Source organism: Orcinus orca, chromosome 17, assembly GCF_937001465.1.
Source record: "Orcinus orca chromosome 17, mOrcOrc1.1, whole genome shotgun sequence".
Lineage (NCBI taxonomy): Eukaryota > Metazoa > Chordata > Mammalia > Artiodactyla > Delphinidae > Orcinus > Orcinus orca.
In genome coordinates this window covers 23,707,158-23,723,678 of record NC_064575.1, presented here as the reverse complement: position 1 = coordinate 23,723,678, position 16,521 = coordinate 23,707,158, and the positions used below count along the sequence as shown (strand labels likewise).

Below are 16,521 nucleotides of genomic sequence, written 5' to 3'. Positions count from 1 at the left end.
GATTCCCATCTTCGGTGCCTTAGATTGAAAGAGTATGCTTTGCTTAGTAATTCAGCACCTTGGTGAACATCAGAGAGCCAAACTGTAATCACTCTTGTAACTTCATGTTGAAATTAATCCAACCCACCTAACCTGGGAACCATTAGATTTTTCTCCGATTCAGGAATCTCTTTTCCCATTGTTGTTGGGAAGCAATGCCATAAAGTTTCTCTGAGGGTTCATCGCTTTTACAAATTGTACAGCACACCTGTGAATGAAAGCCACATTTGTCAAAGTGTCAATTCCTTTGTCGATATGCCTCATTAATCCTCTGGGGCTTCTTCAACTGTTCCCTTATTCGAAATGTTCATCTCTCAGGAAATGGTACAATTTATCTGATGTCAAGGTACCGCATACATTTTTGCCTCTCGATATTAATTTCTTTACTGAAATCAACTTCAGCTGGCTTCAGTTCACTGTGATCATTATCTGATGAGCCTTTATTCGGGGTTAACTGGCCAAGATTAATGAACCAGAGTAACCCCTTCTTCTCAGTGGCTCTTCACTTTAACCACACGGTAACTACCCCCTGACCTAGCCTTTCTTTAGTAGAGTGTTGTGAAGCAGAGCACTGGAGTTTATACACCCCTAACTGCGTTTTCCTCCACTCTCTCCATCTCAGTAAATGGCTCTAGTTAATGCTCAAGCCAAAGACCTGGGTGCCTGCCCTTCTTCTCACCCCGCACGCCAAGTACAGCAGCCGGTCCTGCCAGACCACCTGCTACTGCCCCCAACCTAGTCCCTGCCACTGTTTCCTCTTGTCTGGACTCCTAGCAATCATGTCCTAACTGGCCTCCCTGCTTCTATTCTGCCTTCCCTAAAATCTGCTCTCCGTGTAGCAGCTTGGGTCATGAACTTAAAAATATTAATCATTTTATGTCACTAGACCTGATTCAAGCCTTCTAGGGACTTCCTGTTGCACCTGGAATAAAATCGAAACACCTGCCATGGCCACACGACCCCACAAGACCAGCTTGGCACCACTCTCTCCTTCTCACACCAGTGGGTCTCTCTTGAGATATCCGGTGCTGATTCCTGCTGCCTCGCCTTCACACAGCTGTCTCTGCTGCTTGGGGTCCATATCCCCTTCCCCTCCTCCCTTCACACTTCACCTCAGACATCACCTTCTCGGAGAACCTTTCCTGACCCCAATAAGTGCAGCTGCCCACAGCCGTCGTCATGTCAAAATGTCTGTGCCCTACGTAGCACTTGTCACTATCAGAAATTATTCTGTTCCTTGTTGGTTGTTTACTGATCACTGTGTCTCTTCCCACCAGCCTTGTGTGTGGTTTACCATGCATCACCTATGCCTAGAAGTGCCTAGCCCAGTACTGTACTCTCAGTAAACACCTGTTAGATGAATGACCAGTGAATGAAACCATCACTTCCTAATACTGTAGGATTTTTTTAATAAATCAGATTTTTTTTTATTTAATTTAATTTTTTTTTTGCCACACCGCGCAGCATGTGGGATCTTAGTTCCCTGACCAGGGATTGCGCCTGCGCCCCTTGCGGTGGAAGCGCAGAGTCTTAACCACGGGACCGCCATGGAAGTCCCCTGATACTACATGATTTTGACTTATGGAGTTCGGCTTCCTTACCTGTACAATAAAACTAACAAAACACTGGGTTTTCATTGGGACAAGCTAAAGGAGTAAATGTGTATGGTAGCCTGTGGTCCTTGGCGTGGTAGGTGCAGAATAAGCACAGTTAACAATGCCCCTCCCTGTTTTCCAGGAAATCCTCAGAGGAACTGGACATGGACAAGGTGACAGCAGCGATGGTACTAACCAGCTTGTCCACCAGCCCTTTGGTTCGGAGCCCTCCTGTGCGGCAGAATGGTGAGGCTGGGGTATGGGGCACAGGGAGGACCCTCTGACCTCGAGAGCAGAGCTTCTCTTTGAGGGGTCTCATTCCTGCCACATGCAGTGAACAATTAACGCTCACCCGTCAGTAGGAAGTGAGGAGAAATGCGGAAGAAGTGGACCCCAGAGCTATCAGCCTCCTCTCCGTCATCCCAAAGACCCCACTGCATCTCATTCATGCATCCATCCTTTCACTACACATTTATTGATCCCCATCACCTTTCCAGAACACGTCTTTGAGAACCTGTGTTCCTTTTTCCCCCAGGTAAATGGAGACTGGTCTAATGAAGTTACTTCCCCAGCTTTTTTTTTCTGTTTGGTTGGAGAGGGAGTTGGACCAAAGAGCTCTGAAGATTAAATATTTTGAAAAAGCATTATCCTAGGCTTCTTAATCTGTTCTTTCATTCAGTATATATTTATTAGGTACCATAATAGATGGTTTGAATACATCACTGAAACAGTGTCCATACTCCCAGGTAGTGTACAGTCTCTTTGCGGGGGGGGGGGGGCGGGAAAGATGATCACAGCTGTATTAATGGCTAGCATTTATTGAGCACTTACTATGTGCCAAGTACTAAGTTTGCTTTATCTCATGTAATTCTCACAACAGTTCTATGAGATGTTATCACTGTTTTACAGATGAGTGAACTGAGGCACTTGGGGATTAATTAACTTGTAAAGAGCAGAGCTGAAATTCTATTCTATCTTCCTGATTCCAGATCTCCTTAGTCATGATATAATATTGACTTGCATAATTCAATATGATGAATCAGGAGGGCAGTAGGAGATGAAGTTGGAGAGCCTGGCAGGAAATCAGGGGGCCATGTATGCCTGGTTATGAGTTTGGACATTAATCTGAGGCTATAGGAGAGCTATTAAATGATTTAGGCACTAGAAAGTTATAACTGGATTTACAGGGCAAAACAAAAAATAAACAAGAAAATCACATGTGGGTGTCCTGAATCTTGGTGGTCACAGTGTGGATACATACAGGGCATAACTGAGAAATGTGAAAAAGGCAGAATCAACAGGAGTTGGTGATGGACAGAGACGATGAAGGAGGGGGAGTGATAAGGGTGACTTCTGTGAAGTTGCTGTGCTTCCGCAAGGAAGCCCATTCCCTGAGATGGGGAACAAAGGCAGAAGAAGACACCTATTAGTGAATGTTTGGAGCAAGAAGTGGGGTTGCTGAAGAAGATGATAGGTCCAGCTTGAAACACGTTTAGTGCGGAGTACCTGAGGATCATTCATTCAAGAGGCAGCATCTGATGGGGATCTGGGCGCAGCCTGGGAGAGAGGTCTGGGCTGATGTGGAATTGGAAGGCAACATTTTGAAGCCATGAGCACAGATGAAATGACCCTGAGAGGGTTGTAGAGAAGTGGAGGGCGAAGAGAAGGTGGCTAAGAGGGAAGTCGTGAGCCTTCTCATCATGGAAGGAAAAGAACCCAGGGAGAGGTGGAGGGAGGGGTAACTGGAGAAGCAGAGATTAGGAGAGTGTGACTTCCTGAAAGTCAAGGGAAAAGCTTGTTTCAGGGAGCAACCTCTGATGCTTCAGAAGGTCAAGCATGAGAAGGACTCAGTTCTGCCTCACAAAGAATTTTGTGGCTTTGGCAAGAGCATTCACAGTGGATGGCCCATGGCAGAAGCCATATTGCACTCCAGTGAATGTAATGTACTGAGACCACTGGAGGGAACTTAACCGTCAGGGAAGACCTTCTCTCAAAAGCCAGCCTAGTCAATGATGAGCTAGAGCTAGGGTTCACCCATAATCTGGTTGTAAGCAGGAGGTGTTAAAATAAATTTGTGGAACGTCCACTGAATCCTCACCAAAACTTACTCCAATCCATTTGTAAGTGGGAAGAATGGTCAAGATACTGGGAATTCAGATGAATACCAGAAATCAGGAGGGCCCACCGTCATTATTCACCTCAAGCTGGGGTGATGTCACCTCCTCACACAGAGTAGACACCGTGCTCTTGAGATGAGCATGATTTCTCCTGATATCCCTCTCAGCGTGGCAGAGCTGCTACAGAAAGATGATAGGAAAAGCAAAAGTGAAGTCATCCCCAAAACCTATTCTAGGAAAAAGGAATTACAGAATTTCACAGAATCCTCAGGGGAAAACAGTAATTTTGATGTAATCGTTCTTTTTACCATTGAATATTTTTAATTTGAGAACATTTTTAATATTTCTTTGTATTGAAATGTTAGAATCAAAATAAACCTTTTGCTTCTTCAATACAAACTTTTCTTAGTATAGTTATAAAGAAAGTGTTCCTTATGACTTAAAAAATAACTATCCAAATAGTAATCCCAGATTTCTGATATCTCTCATTTATTCTGCAAAGGGGAGGAAATTCTTAAAAAGGGGAAGCAATTTATGATAATGAAGGCTTTTTTTTTTTTAGAAATAAAAATTATCTCCAGAATGATTGTATATCAGTGAATTTTTGGAAACTGTTGTGATCCTTTACTGTGCTGGAAAAGGATCATTTTGTTAGGATGTGGGTCGGCAAAGAGGGTGAGATTCAGCAAAATGCCTGTCTGCATTTTTAGCAAACACATCTTTAAGATAAGGAGACACCGCTCCCTGAAAAATATTATGAATTGGTTCTGACTTTTTTCTGAAGAATTTTCTGAAAAATATATTTCTAGATTCCATTGTCCTTCTGATTAAATAGTGTTTGTTTTTTAAATATTTATTTGGCTGCATCGGGTCTTAGTTGTGGCACTTGGGATCTTCAGTTCGGCACGCGGGATATTTCGTTGCAGCGCATGGGCGCAGTAGTTGTGGCACGTGGGCTCTCTAGTTGTGGTGCGCGGGCTTCAGAGCGCGTGGGATCAGTAGTTGCAGCATGCGGGCTAGTTGCCCCATGGCACGTGGGATCTTAGTTCCCCACCCAGGGATTGAATCCGAGTCCCTTGCATTGGAAGGCAGGTTCTTAAGCCCTGGACCACCAGGGAGGTCCCTAAATAGTGTTTCTAAAGGAAATGTCATTCACGGGTAAACAAACAAATTAACTTTTGGCATTGGCATGAAGCAGTGTAACCACACTGTAACAATTGTTGGTTCTCAAAATAACTTCAGTTCCTCATACTTGACATGATTACAGATCTTGCACTATGAACTTGTTTTATTTACAAGTGCATGCTGTGATATATTTGTAAGCCTCCTGGGCCTGCCACGTGAGTTGGTCACACCAGGTAGTATTACCTAAGGCCTTACACTGGGCTCCTCTTGAATTCATGTTGTATTGAATGGGGCTTTCTTATTTATCAGAGGCAACTTGGGTCCAGGGAGTATATCAGTCTCTGTGTAGACTACAGGGACTGAGATGCTGATTTGGTTTTGTTGCTGCTGTCAAGGTGTGAGCCTGCATAAATGACCATGTAATCCTGTTAGAGCCTGGCTTTAAGGAGATGGTCAACTTACTTCTGCTATTCAACTTAAAACTTCATTCATCTAACTGAAATTTTTGCTTGATATAAGTTGTGGAATATTCTGGAAGCCTATAATTAGGTGAAGGTAGTTGAGAAATTTTTCCATGAATGCTAGTCTGCTATTTGTCTTCTCTTCATTACTAATTACACAGATGTTAACAGCATTTTTTTAATGAGTCATTTTGGGATTTTTTTCCTCCTTGGAGTTAAAATATAGTTTAATATATTCAAAATGTGCATTAATATGGAGAAGAAATTATCCAAAAAGAAAGTCAAATTTATACAAATGCTAATTAAGATTGGGCATTTTGAAAAGTAAAGCACATCTTCTGTGATTAAAATAGCCCCCTGAAGACATTAAACTGAGCAAAGATCTCTCTATATTAGCAAGCATTTCATCATGTTTTCCCCCACAAGTGGAAAGGTAAAATTCAACACCAGTCTTATCAGTAATTATTACCAATAACTTCTTTTACGATATCAGCTTTGCCAGAGAGAAGGGAGGATGCTCACAACACAGGGCCTGCATGCCCTGAAGGAGAAAGAAGGCCAACTGGTATACCAGGGTTTGGGGCCCTGGCCCGTCCAAGTTATATACTAATCATGGTGAAATGGCAAATCACTTCAATTCCTGGTGACTCAGGGTCCTTGTCTGTAAAAGGGGCATGATAATCCTTACCCTGAAAGATATTGTGAGAATGCAGGAGATTGTGTGAATAAGCTTTGTAAGATGTAAAACACACACCAAATGTAAGGCACGATTATTTCTTAGAAAAAGCAGGATGGTAAATGGCTTTAGGTAACTAATCAGAAATTCGTTCTCTTAGGTTCTTAAATCTTAGACTAACTCTTTCTAAAAATGTATTCCAAGAATCACAGTCCTGTAAGAAATTCCTTTTAAAGTGTTAAAATGTGGAGGTGTGGCGTGTGGGGAAATACCGCAAATGACTTCTCCCTTAGGGATACAGTCCATAAACGCCGGTCTTCCCAAACTTACGGAACCAGAACATCTTTTTTTCCCCTCGTTTTTATGTAATCTCCACTCTCATCCGAAAGAACTAGTGTTGCACAAAGCAACACCCATCAGAAAACTCTTAGAGAAACCTGTTATCGTGTGGCTAAAATAAATGTTTATAAATTATAATGGGTTTTTTTTTTTTGGAAGTATAAATAGAGTAAAACATACATGCACAGCTGTTGCAAATTGCCAAGTGGGCTGCAGGTGCCTTCACCGTCATGGAATCCGGGCCCCCGTTTCCCCTCTTACCCATGCCTGGGCTCCCCGGGGTCCGGGACTGGGTACTGACGCTGTGCTTGTGTGAACGGACAGAGGGCCTGAGCGGATCGTGGAAGGAGGGAGGCGGCGTGCCTTCCAGCACGAGCAGCAGCGGCTACTGGAGCTGGAGCGCCCCCAGCGACCAGTCCAACCCGTCCACGCCGTCGCCGCCGCTGTCCGCCGACAGCTTCAAGCCCTTCCGCAGCCCCGCGCCCCCGGACGATGGCATCGACGAGGCGGAGGCCAGCAACCTTCTCTTTGACGAGCCCATTCCCAGGAAACGAAAGGTTGGTTTCGGGTTTCAGTTGCGGGACGGTGCTTTCCCTCCGCCCGCTAAGGGCGGGTTTGATCCTGGGGTGGCGATTTTGGTACTTCTCCAACCCACGCCCCTTCCTCTCTTCCCCTCTAATGTTCTTGAAGTTTCAAAATAAATTAAGGGTCGTGGCTAAAGACAGGTAGAAACGACTAAAATATTAATATGTTTCTTCCAAGGACGCATTCCCCCCATCCCATCCCCATGCTCTCCCCTGGTTGTAAGTTGCTGCACTGGTTAAGAGTTAACATCAGATAACCTGGGACTTACCAGTATTTGGAAGTCAGAAAATTGGACTTCAGGCTTGGTTTGGTAATTAACTCACTCTCTTCCTGGCACTTAACTTCTTCATCTGTAAAATAAAATTAATATGTTTTTCTCTTTTCCGCTTCACTGAGCCCTGAAGCGTTGTTGGAAAGAATATTTTGCATCTTATTTTTATAAAACCAGGTGTGAAATATACATGAAAGCTAACATATAAACGTAGGTAGTATATAAGTAATATACCCCAAATTATACATTTATTAAATTAGAAGTGAAAAAGGAGGTCTAATTAATTGATTTAATAAATTAACTGATTACACTTTTATTTCATCCTCACAGCAGTCCTGTACGGTAAGTATTATTTTCCTGTCTTGAGAGGAGGAGATTGAGGACCAGGGAGATTATATGTTTAAGTCTCTCCTGTCCTGCAGGTTAGGAAGGGCCAGAGCCGCCATTCAAACCAGGTCTGCCTTAAGCGAAAACTCATATTCTTTTCATTCTCTTCACATACATTTAAATCATTATGTTCACTCACAATTTTAAAAAGCATTTCTGTTTCATTGAATAAAGAAGTTCTACTGCTCTACCTAGAAAACATTTTAACAATATTTTTTAAATCTCCGTGTAAATATGAAACTGTTATTATCTATTACTCTTTTAATTTGCAATTGGCAGCTTCATTATTAATGACTATTCACAAACAAAAATCCAAAGAAAACCCCGAGGACTGCAGTGCAACCTTTTTTTCCCCCAGTTCATTTCAAAGAGAAAAACAAAGAGATGGCACTGATCCAACACCGTCCCTCCCTGCGTCTCTCTTAGCATCACGCAGCATGTGTAGCAGGGGAGGTGGTGTACGCACTCTCTCTGCCCAGAGAACAGGGCATTAATGTAGTCTGCTATCCTTCCCGGAGGCAGTGGCATGAAGAGTTGCTGTTTTACACTCCAGTCCATTGGGCAGGGGGCCTGGAGTTGTTCCGGCATCCCGTGGGTCCCCACAGACACTGCGTCTTCGCTTGACTAGACGGGGAGAGAGGCTAGCACTTTTATCAGTGGGAACCCATAGGCGAGACGGCTGCGTGGACCTGGAGTCTTGTTGTGTTGCTTCAGGCTGCACAGACTTTCTCTCTGGGGCCTTCAGAGTGTGTGGCCTTGGCTCTCAGCAAGCGTGGCCCAGCCTTGTGGCAAGGACTCACAGCACAGGGAACCCCCAATGCTTGGAAGATGCGCTGCTGAAGGCCCATCACAGCCTTTCCTTTCTACTCTAGCCACGAGCCAACATTCATACTCTTGCACCGCAATTAGGTTGCATTAGTCAGACTCGTATTTAAGGTCTGTAGGCTTCAACTCAATTAGGGGATAGTCAAGTCACCAAGGGAAAAGACAAAAAAAAAAAATCATTACCTAGTGGCATTTATTTGAAAGGCACAGACCCACTCTGCAGGAGTCGGGATAGCAGGGATACATGAACGAGTGAAAACCAAGTTCCTCCTTCTTTCTTTACGACTTCTCCCTCTGGATTTCTGCCCCCCACCCCCACCCCGTAATACCAACAGGATGAAGCTAATAGTCTCTAATTTTTAACGAGAGGATTTTACATAGACCAAGCCGTTTCCTTTTATATATATATATATACAGCAGGTTCTTATTAGTCATCAGTTTTATACACAGCAGTGTATACATGTCAATCCCAATCGCCCAATTCATCACACCCGCCCCCCTGCCGCTTTAGTCGTTGCCCTTTGAACTTAATGGTACTTTGAATAGTGAGCGTAACAGGAAAGTAGGATGGTTGCAATTCATTTTTTTTAATGTATTAAGTGAACCAATATTTATTGAGCACCCAGCAAGCACAGTGCTCAATGCCCTGAGATTAAGGCGTAGCCCCTTCCTTCAAGGTTGAAAGTTGGGTGGGCGGACACTAATGTGTAAAGAGGCAATAATAATTATGAGTGATAAATGCTGTGCTCACGATGTGGTAGAAACACAGTAACTGTAATGCAGCTATTTTAGAGTTTTAAAAATTATATTTCACAAGATTTCTGAGAGTTAATTGTGTAATCCATTAGGCAATATGTTCTAGTTGGTGAAACTTTCTGAATTCATTTTATTTTCCTCTTCATTCCCTCAGATTCATAATATCCATTTGAGACCATGGGCAGTTGTGATGGTCACGTATCCTGTGGGGATTGTTTGAGAACCTTCTAGATCAGTATTTTCCAAATTGCAGGTCTCAATCCACTAGTGGGTTGTGAATCGGTTTAATGAGCCGTGAACAGCACATCTTTAATGAATAGGACAGAATAGGGTGCAATGTACATAATCAGGATAAGTACTGTTTCTTGACGCTTTGGTTCAGTTGTACACTTACATGTCTACTGTACAAAATGTATCTCTTACTGTGGCTCCTGGTCAAAAAAGTTTGGAAGCCCCTGTTCCTTATTATAAAGAGGGAACCTAGGGCTTCCCTGGTGGCGCAGTGGTTGAGAGTCCGCCTGCCGATGCAGGGGACGCGGGTTCGTGCCCCCGTCCGGGAAGATCCCACATGCCGCGGAGCGGCTGGGCCCGTGAGCCATGGCCGCTGAGCCTGCGCGTCCGGAGCCTGTGCTCCGCAACGGGAGAGGCCACAACAGTGAGAGGCCCGCGTACTGCAAAAAAAAAAAAAAAAAAAAGAGGGAACATATAAGTGGTAAATGAAGGAGCCCTGATCGGAAATCCAAAGATCCACATTCTCAACTCAACTTTGCTACCCTGAGAACTTAAGGAAAACACTTCATCCCTCTCATCATCAGCTTCTTAATCTGTCAAACAGGCAAACAGGCATTATCAAACCTCTCTCAAGACAATCACGAAGATTAAGTGTGACCAACCATAAGTAGAAAGGGCTTACAAGCCCTAAAACCCCATGTACTGGAAGGAATGTAACAACTTTGTAATGGACATTTTAGGACCCCAGAACAAAGGGGGAGGAGGCATACCCTATACTGATTATGAAGCAATGACCCTCATCTTCCTCCACATTATAGAAACTCCTTATCGCTTTTCCTCACTGTCACCTCTTACGTGATCCGTGTTCCACTTGTGTAAAGAGGAAGAGAGACCCGTTGCCTAGACAAGGCGTTATCTCCTACTCTCAGTAGTAAGCAAGCAACAATTGCTGACAATAACTACATTTGCATATTTTGTTACAGTTTACAAAATGCTTTTAAGCGCAGCATGTCATTTAATCATCACAAAAATCCTTGGCCTAGTCATATCCCTATTGTGCAGAAGAGTCTCGCTGAGGTTATGTGATTTGCCCCAAATCCTGTATCTTAAATGTGTTAGAAATAAGATCAGTTTCGCTGAAAGAGCAATGATGACTCTGGAGGCAAATTAATTGAAGGAATCCACATTTCCCTCTGCCGCCCAGAAGAAAACAACATGGAAAGAAAACAGACCCAGCTACAGCCAACATTACATGGCAGGGCGGGAGCGGGGTGCAAAGGGTTCGCAAAGAAATTGAAGACAGAGAGAGGCACTCCAGGCTGTCTGGTGGGGGCGCGACTTCCCGCAGGAAGCGCCCATCGCTCTTAACAGGCCCTTCAGCCAAGGTGCGTGGGGTGCGAGGAGGGGAAATGAAAGGCTTCTTTCTCCCGGCTCTGGAGATCAGCCAGTCAGCTGCGTCAAGCCCCGTTCTAGAAGAATTTTTCCTCTGGAATTTCAGACTGACAGTACTTCGAGGCTGCTCGGAGAAAAGCCTGGTAGTATGAGCCAGGATTCTGGGACTACGGGGAAGGTGCAGTTCCCATCATGACCACAAGGTGGTGCAATGGCCCTAAATACAGCCTCTCCAGGCGTCTGGGAGGAAACAATTCTCTGGAAGGCCAAGAGTTAACCATCAATTCCTGACGACCTCTGGAAAAATCAAGAGGGGCTGATAGCTAATTACTAACGTGCTTCTTTCCATGTCAGATTCCTAATTCAGTCAGATTTTGGATTTGTCCATTGCTAAACAGGATAAAACAGTTCGGGCTCTGGAATTAGCACCCCAGCTGCCGTACTCGTGTGACCTTAGCAAATCCCTTGACCTCTCTAAGCCTCAGTTTCCTCATCTGTACAATATGGAGAATGATAGCACCATATTGATCATGTTGTTGTGAGGACTGTGTGAGCAGTAAATGCCGGCTGCTAATATTTTGCTTTCCTTTTTACCCGTTTGACAACAGACCGAATGGAATTTGAGAACTGTGGGTGTGGAGAGAGAAGGCTGCCTGCCTCCGTCCTCCATCCTGACCAGGTCAGGGCCGCTGCAGCCCTTCGGCCATCTCAGCCACCTTGGGCTTATTTAGGGTTAATGGAAGGGGCCAGACTACGTCAGGTGAGGGGTGAAGGAAGCAATGACAGTGGCAGAAATCAGGGCCCTGTGAGGAAATCTGACTCAGGACCCTGCATTTCAGAACATCAGCACAAATCAAAAGCAATCACAAAATTCCAGCCTTTGTCATTTTCATTTATTTCACTGGTGTCTTGACCATGAACCACTTTACCTGTGGACTGGAGAGAATCTCGAGTCAGAGAAAAAACAGCTCAGTTCACATAAGCTGCTTCGGTCATAGTTGTACAGTAGTAAACAGTAAACAGTAGAATTAATCATTTGCTCCATCTACGTGTTCCGTCTTTCAGAATCAGAGAGCAGCGAATCACTTTAAATTGTGAATGACTGCTCCGGAAAGAAAACAGACCCTCAAGGCCCTCACGAATACACCTGTTGCCAGTCTGCATGGACTTAATTCCTAACCCACTAATTTTGAGCAGAGAGGTGCCTTCTGTGAGAAGAACTGCTGCTCCAGAAATAGACCCGTCTGTTAGAACTGCTGGGGAGGGTGGTGCTAAGAAAAGCAGCTCAGGGTCCCACTGTACGGGGTTTCACGGTGATGACACAGCATTGCCAGCCAGAGCCCGGGAGCTGATTAACCTCAGGGAGGATCAGGGTAAAGAAGAGAGATCTAGGCAATTTAATGACAGCATCTTAGAATAGTCTGCCGGGCAGTGTGTGGTCCAGGAGCTCGAAGGACTTCAGAAATCATCGAGCCCAGGCTCAACCTTTCCAAGTTACAGGACCGTTTGATCATGTCTGGAAATGTACAGATGTCCCCAAAGGTGAGATGCACTTTTAGAAATCACTGATCGAGAAAATATATAATGACTAGGGATTTCTATTAATTCAGGAATACTTTTGATGTGGTTTTAGAAATCGTTTTAAATCTACTCTATATTTAGGTATCATTTCCACGTGATAAAATGAACTCGCTTTAAATGTATATAGTTCAGTGAGTTTTGACTAATGTCTCCACCTGAGTAACCACCACTGTGATCCAGGCCAGCAATCCTTGTGTCCTCTGCAGTCAGATGCCACCCCCCACCCCAGACAGGCAGCCACTGCCCTGACTTCTGTCACTAGAGATTAATTTTGCCTGTTGAAAATGGAATCATACGGTGTGCACTTTTTGGTGTACAGAATACCAGATGTTGGCAACAGGAACTCTCATTCATTGCTCTTGAGAATGTAAAATGGTACAACCACTTTGTAAAGCAATATAAAAATAAATAAATAAAAATTAAAAAAATTTTTAAAAAGGTAAATATATATTCACCATATGACCCAGTAATTCCACTCTTAGATATTTACCTAAGAGATAAGAAAGGATGTCCACAAAAACACGTGTAGACAAATTTCATAGCAGTTTTATTCATTGCCACCCCAAACTGGAAACCTGTGGTATGTTATAAAATGGAATACTACACCACAATAAAAGGCAACTAATGACTGACATAAGGAGCAGTGGGTGAATCTCAAAAAAAATTAAGCTAAGATATAGAAGCCAGATACAAGGGGATACATTCTGTTATTATTCCATTTACAAAACTCTTTTTGTTATTTTTAAATTTTATTACCACAGAATCTATAAATGGCACATACAGCTGAGAGATGTTTGATCCCTGCTTGGTACACATTGGAATTTACCCACACATCTCGCAGATCCAAAATCACTAATCTTGTTCAGTCCTCTTGTTTTACGAATGAAGAAAGAAAGTCCCAAGGTGGTGAGGTGACATGTATAAGGCTGCTCTCCCAGTAAAGAAAAGAATTGGAATCCCTACAACTTCTAACAGTTACTGATTTTTTTAGGACAGCATTTATCAGCCTTTGGAACCTGCTGAAGGTCTGAGTAGACGTGTTGGTTCTGAAAGAGCCGTTGCAGCCTCTGCCAGGGGCGTGGCTTCCCATAAGTCAGGCTGAGGAAGCATGTGTGAGGCAGCCCACTCACCTGTGCAGAATAATTGGACCCTCTTCTCTCTGGGAAGCCTGGATGCATGAGTGTCCACCCCTCGCCCATCCCAACACACACACACACACACACACACACACACACACACACACACACACACCAATTGCCAAATAAAACATACATCAGGGGCTTCCTTGGTGGCGCAGTGGTTGAGAGTCCGCCTGCCGATGCAGGGGACACGGGTTCGTGCCCCGGTCCGGGAAGATCCCACATGCCGTGGAGCGGCTGGGCCCGTGAGCCATGGCCGCTGAGCCTGTGCGTCCGGAGCCTGTGCTCCACAACGGGAGAGGCCACAACAGTGAGAGGCCCGCGTACAGAAAAAAAAAAAAAAAACACATCAGGATCTTCTCAGTTGCCTTAGAAAAGGCAACTTGACGTCAACTCCAGGCAGCTGTCTGGTAAACTGGTCATGTGATGCTCAAAGCCATGCTTATGTACCTCCTGGAATATAGCTATAATTGAACTTATCCCTGGACGTGTCATATAGCACTCCAAAATCCAGCTGTGTTTGCACTCTTGGAACTGAAGGTGACCTTCAGCAGTCATCTTGTCAGTCCTGTGTACCAGTCTGGGTTCTATCAGGAAAATAGAAACTACTCCACGTACCCTGAGTACGAAATAATTCAAAACCAGCATGGATGTTTGCCATGGAAAGGGAAGCAGAGAGAAGATGAAGAAGGAAGCCTTGGTCAAAGATCTTTCTTGGCCAAAGAAGGAAACCTAGAGCCCCAAAGCAGTCGGTATGAGAGACATTCTGGAAGCTGCTGCAAAAGTGATGAGTCCCCAGGAAGTTCTTTCCAACCGTCGTAGCCCACGAGGCCAAAGTTGGGTGGTTCTAAAGAGCTTTCCTGGGTGATGCTGTGAATATCACATTGGGCATGTGTGAGATTCCGTGAGTCTGCTTGTCAACTGCCAGGAACTTCAGCTTAATCAGGCAGATGTGTGGAGGACCCTAGCACGCTGTGCTTCCCAACCGACAGTGACCCCTCTCTCCCTCGGACATCCCAGCTTTGTGAACGTCTGTTCGAGCTGAGAGGAGAAGCCAGGACTGAAGCACAGAGGGGCACGTTCAGACTTGGAGGCTGCAGCTCCCCCGGCAGCTTTGCTTGGTTTGGCTCTTTGGGCAAGCTTGGATCCATGTGGCAGTCTGGGTGTTTATTTAGCTATTTTCTCCCTGTTCTCCTCCTCCCGTGGCTGGCTTTCCTTTAGCATAACAGTGAGTAGTCTGTAGACAAAGGCTTTGTCTCCATTGGATGTAATCAGGGGACTTTGAAAAGTACTTAAGCACCGTTTAAGGGGCCTCTGTTTCCACCCAGAACATTCTTCACCTAGGTAGAGAGAAGTCGCTTGATTTCATTAAAGTCAAGGTGCTCATGCTAGTATACTTTCATTCTCCAAAAATGAATCAAGCAAGTGTTACAGGGTGACTTTCATTTTAAATTTAAAATAGGGTCATTTTTATGTTTGCAAATTAATGTCAAAATAAGATACCCTTCCCCAATATTTCTACCATGCAATTTCTACCACGTAATTATTTGTATTACATACCCTCCCAAATATATAATGTTGTTTATATTCTTTTATAACCTACTTTTTCCCCATTTCAATCAAGGTCCTGGGGGAAGCTGGTGGTGTTCTCAAGTGGGGTGATTGAGAAGAGTTTAATGAAGAGTCTCTTTGTAAAGGTGTAGAGAGGGCTAGAAGGAATCAGAAGGGATGGTGTGGTACCCCACGGGCAAAGGAGAAAAGCAGGGAGGAAGCAAAGTTGATCATTTTTCTTCATTTCCATTACCTACTTTTCTTTGGGCAACAGATTTCTTTGGAGCCCTTAGCAGGGGCCCAAAAAAGTATGGGCGTAATTGAGGAGATGACACACAAACACTTGCAATTGGTAGGTCTCCAAATTCCAAGGGATTTAGAGAGGATATTGGCCCAGCTTCATCGTATTTTGGGAATTCAATACCTCTATACCAGCTATTTCCTCCTAACTAAGGAAAGGAGTTATACCAATGACATTTATTTTTCTATAATCAGTACCGAGCTTTAGTAATCAATTCAAGAAGCAAATGCTTGACGTATTATTGCAAAGACTAGGAACAGAATGTTACACATAATACTTGTTATGGCACAAAAATACCACTGTGATTGTCAGTTCCTAAAATGATCAGCAGTGTGACCCTTTACAAAATTCCTAAGGTGTAGAATGAATTTGGTTCTATATGTTGTGTAATACTATTATATTAATTTCCAAAGACTTTATCTAACTGACTAATTGGTAGGAATCATCAAGTGATACTGGATAAGTCACATATCCCTTCTTAAACCACTTTCTTCTATTTGTGCTGGTAATACTACACTGTCTGGATTCCTACCACTTTCCCCACCCTCTCTCTCTCTCTGGCTGCCCTTTCATCTCCTACATGAAATATTGGATCCTGGGCCTTCTCATCATCTCTAGCTGCATTTTTTTTCCCTAGATGATCTCATCCAGGTCTGTTTTAAGAAATCCTTCAGCTCCTGACTCCAAATGTACATCTCTCGCCCTGACTTCCCCTCAGTTCCAGGCTCATAGATCCACGGTCCTACTTGCCAGCTCCTCTTGATCAATAACAGGTATCTCAAAATTAGCATATCCCAAACAGAACCACGACTCACAAAGCTGTAGAAGTCATCCTTAACACCACCCCTTTTAACATTCCTCATGCTCAGCCCAACAGCAAGTACTGTGTGATCTGCCTCAAAAATTGATCTTTTTTTTTTTTATTTTTATTGGAGTAGAGTTGATTTACAATGTTGTGTTAGTTTCAGGTGTACGGCAAGGTGAATCAGTTATACATATACATATATCCACTCTTTTTTAGATTCTTTTCCCGTATAGGCCATTACAGAGCACCAGAATGGATCTTGACTGTGTCTACTTTTCTCCATTCTCACTGCCTAAACCTCCTTCCAGCCGCCCTCTTCTCTGACCTGTGGGAGCATCACACTGG

General features: G+C 44.0%; 1 protein-coding gene across 5 annotated transcripts in view; it reads left to right on the top strand.

Annotated features, from left to right (window-relative positions):
• ZNF704 (zinc finger protein 704) overlaps nucleotides 1-16,521 on the top strand; it is a 219,986-nt gene that overhangs the window by 167,996 nt on the left and 35,469 nt on the right. For all 5 annotated transcript variants that reach the window (XM_049700190.1, XM_049700192.1, XM_049700193.1 and 2 more), the window contains 2 exons: nucleotides 1,777-1,880; nucleotides 6,677-6,909. In XM_049700190.1, the coding sequence (XP_049556147.1) occupies nucleotides 1,777-1,880; nucleotides 6,677-6,909 (337 nt within the window). The remainder of the gene's footprint in view (nucleotides 1-1,776; nucleotides 1,881-6,676; nucleotides 6,910-16,521) is intronic.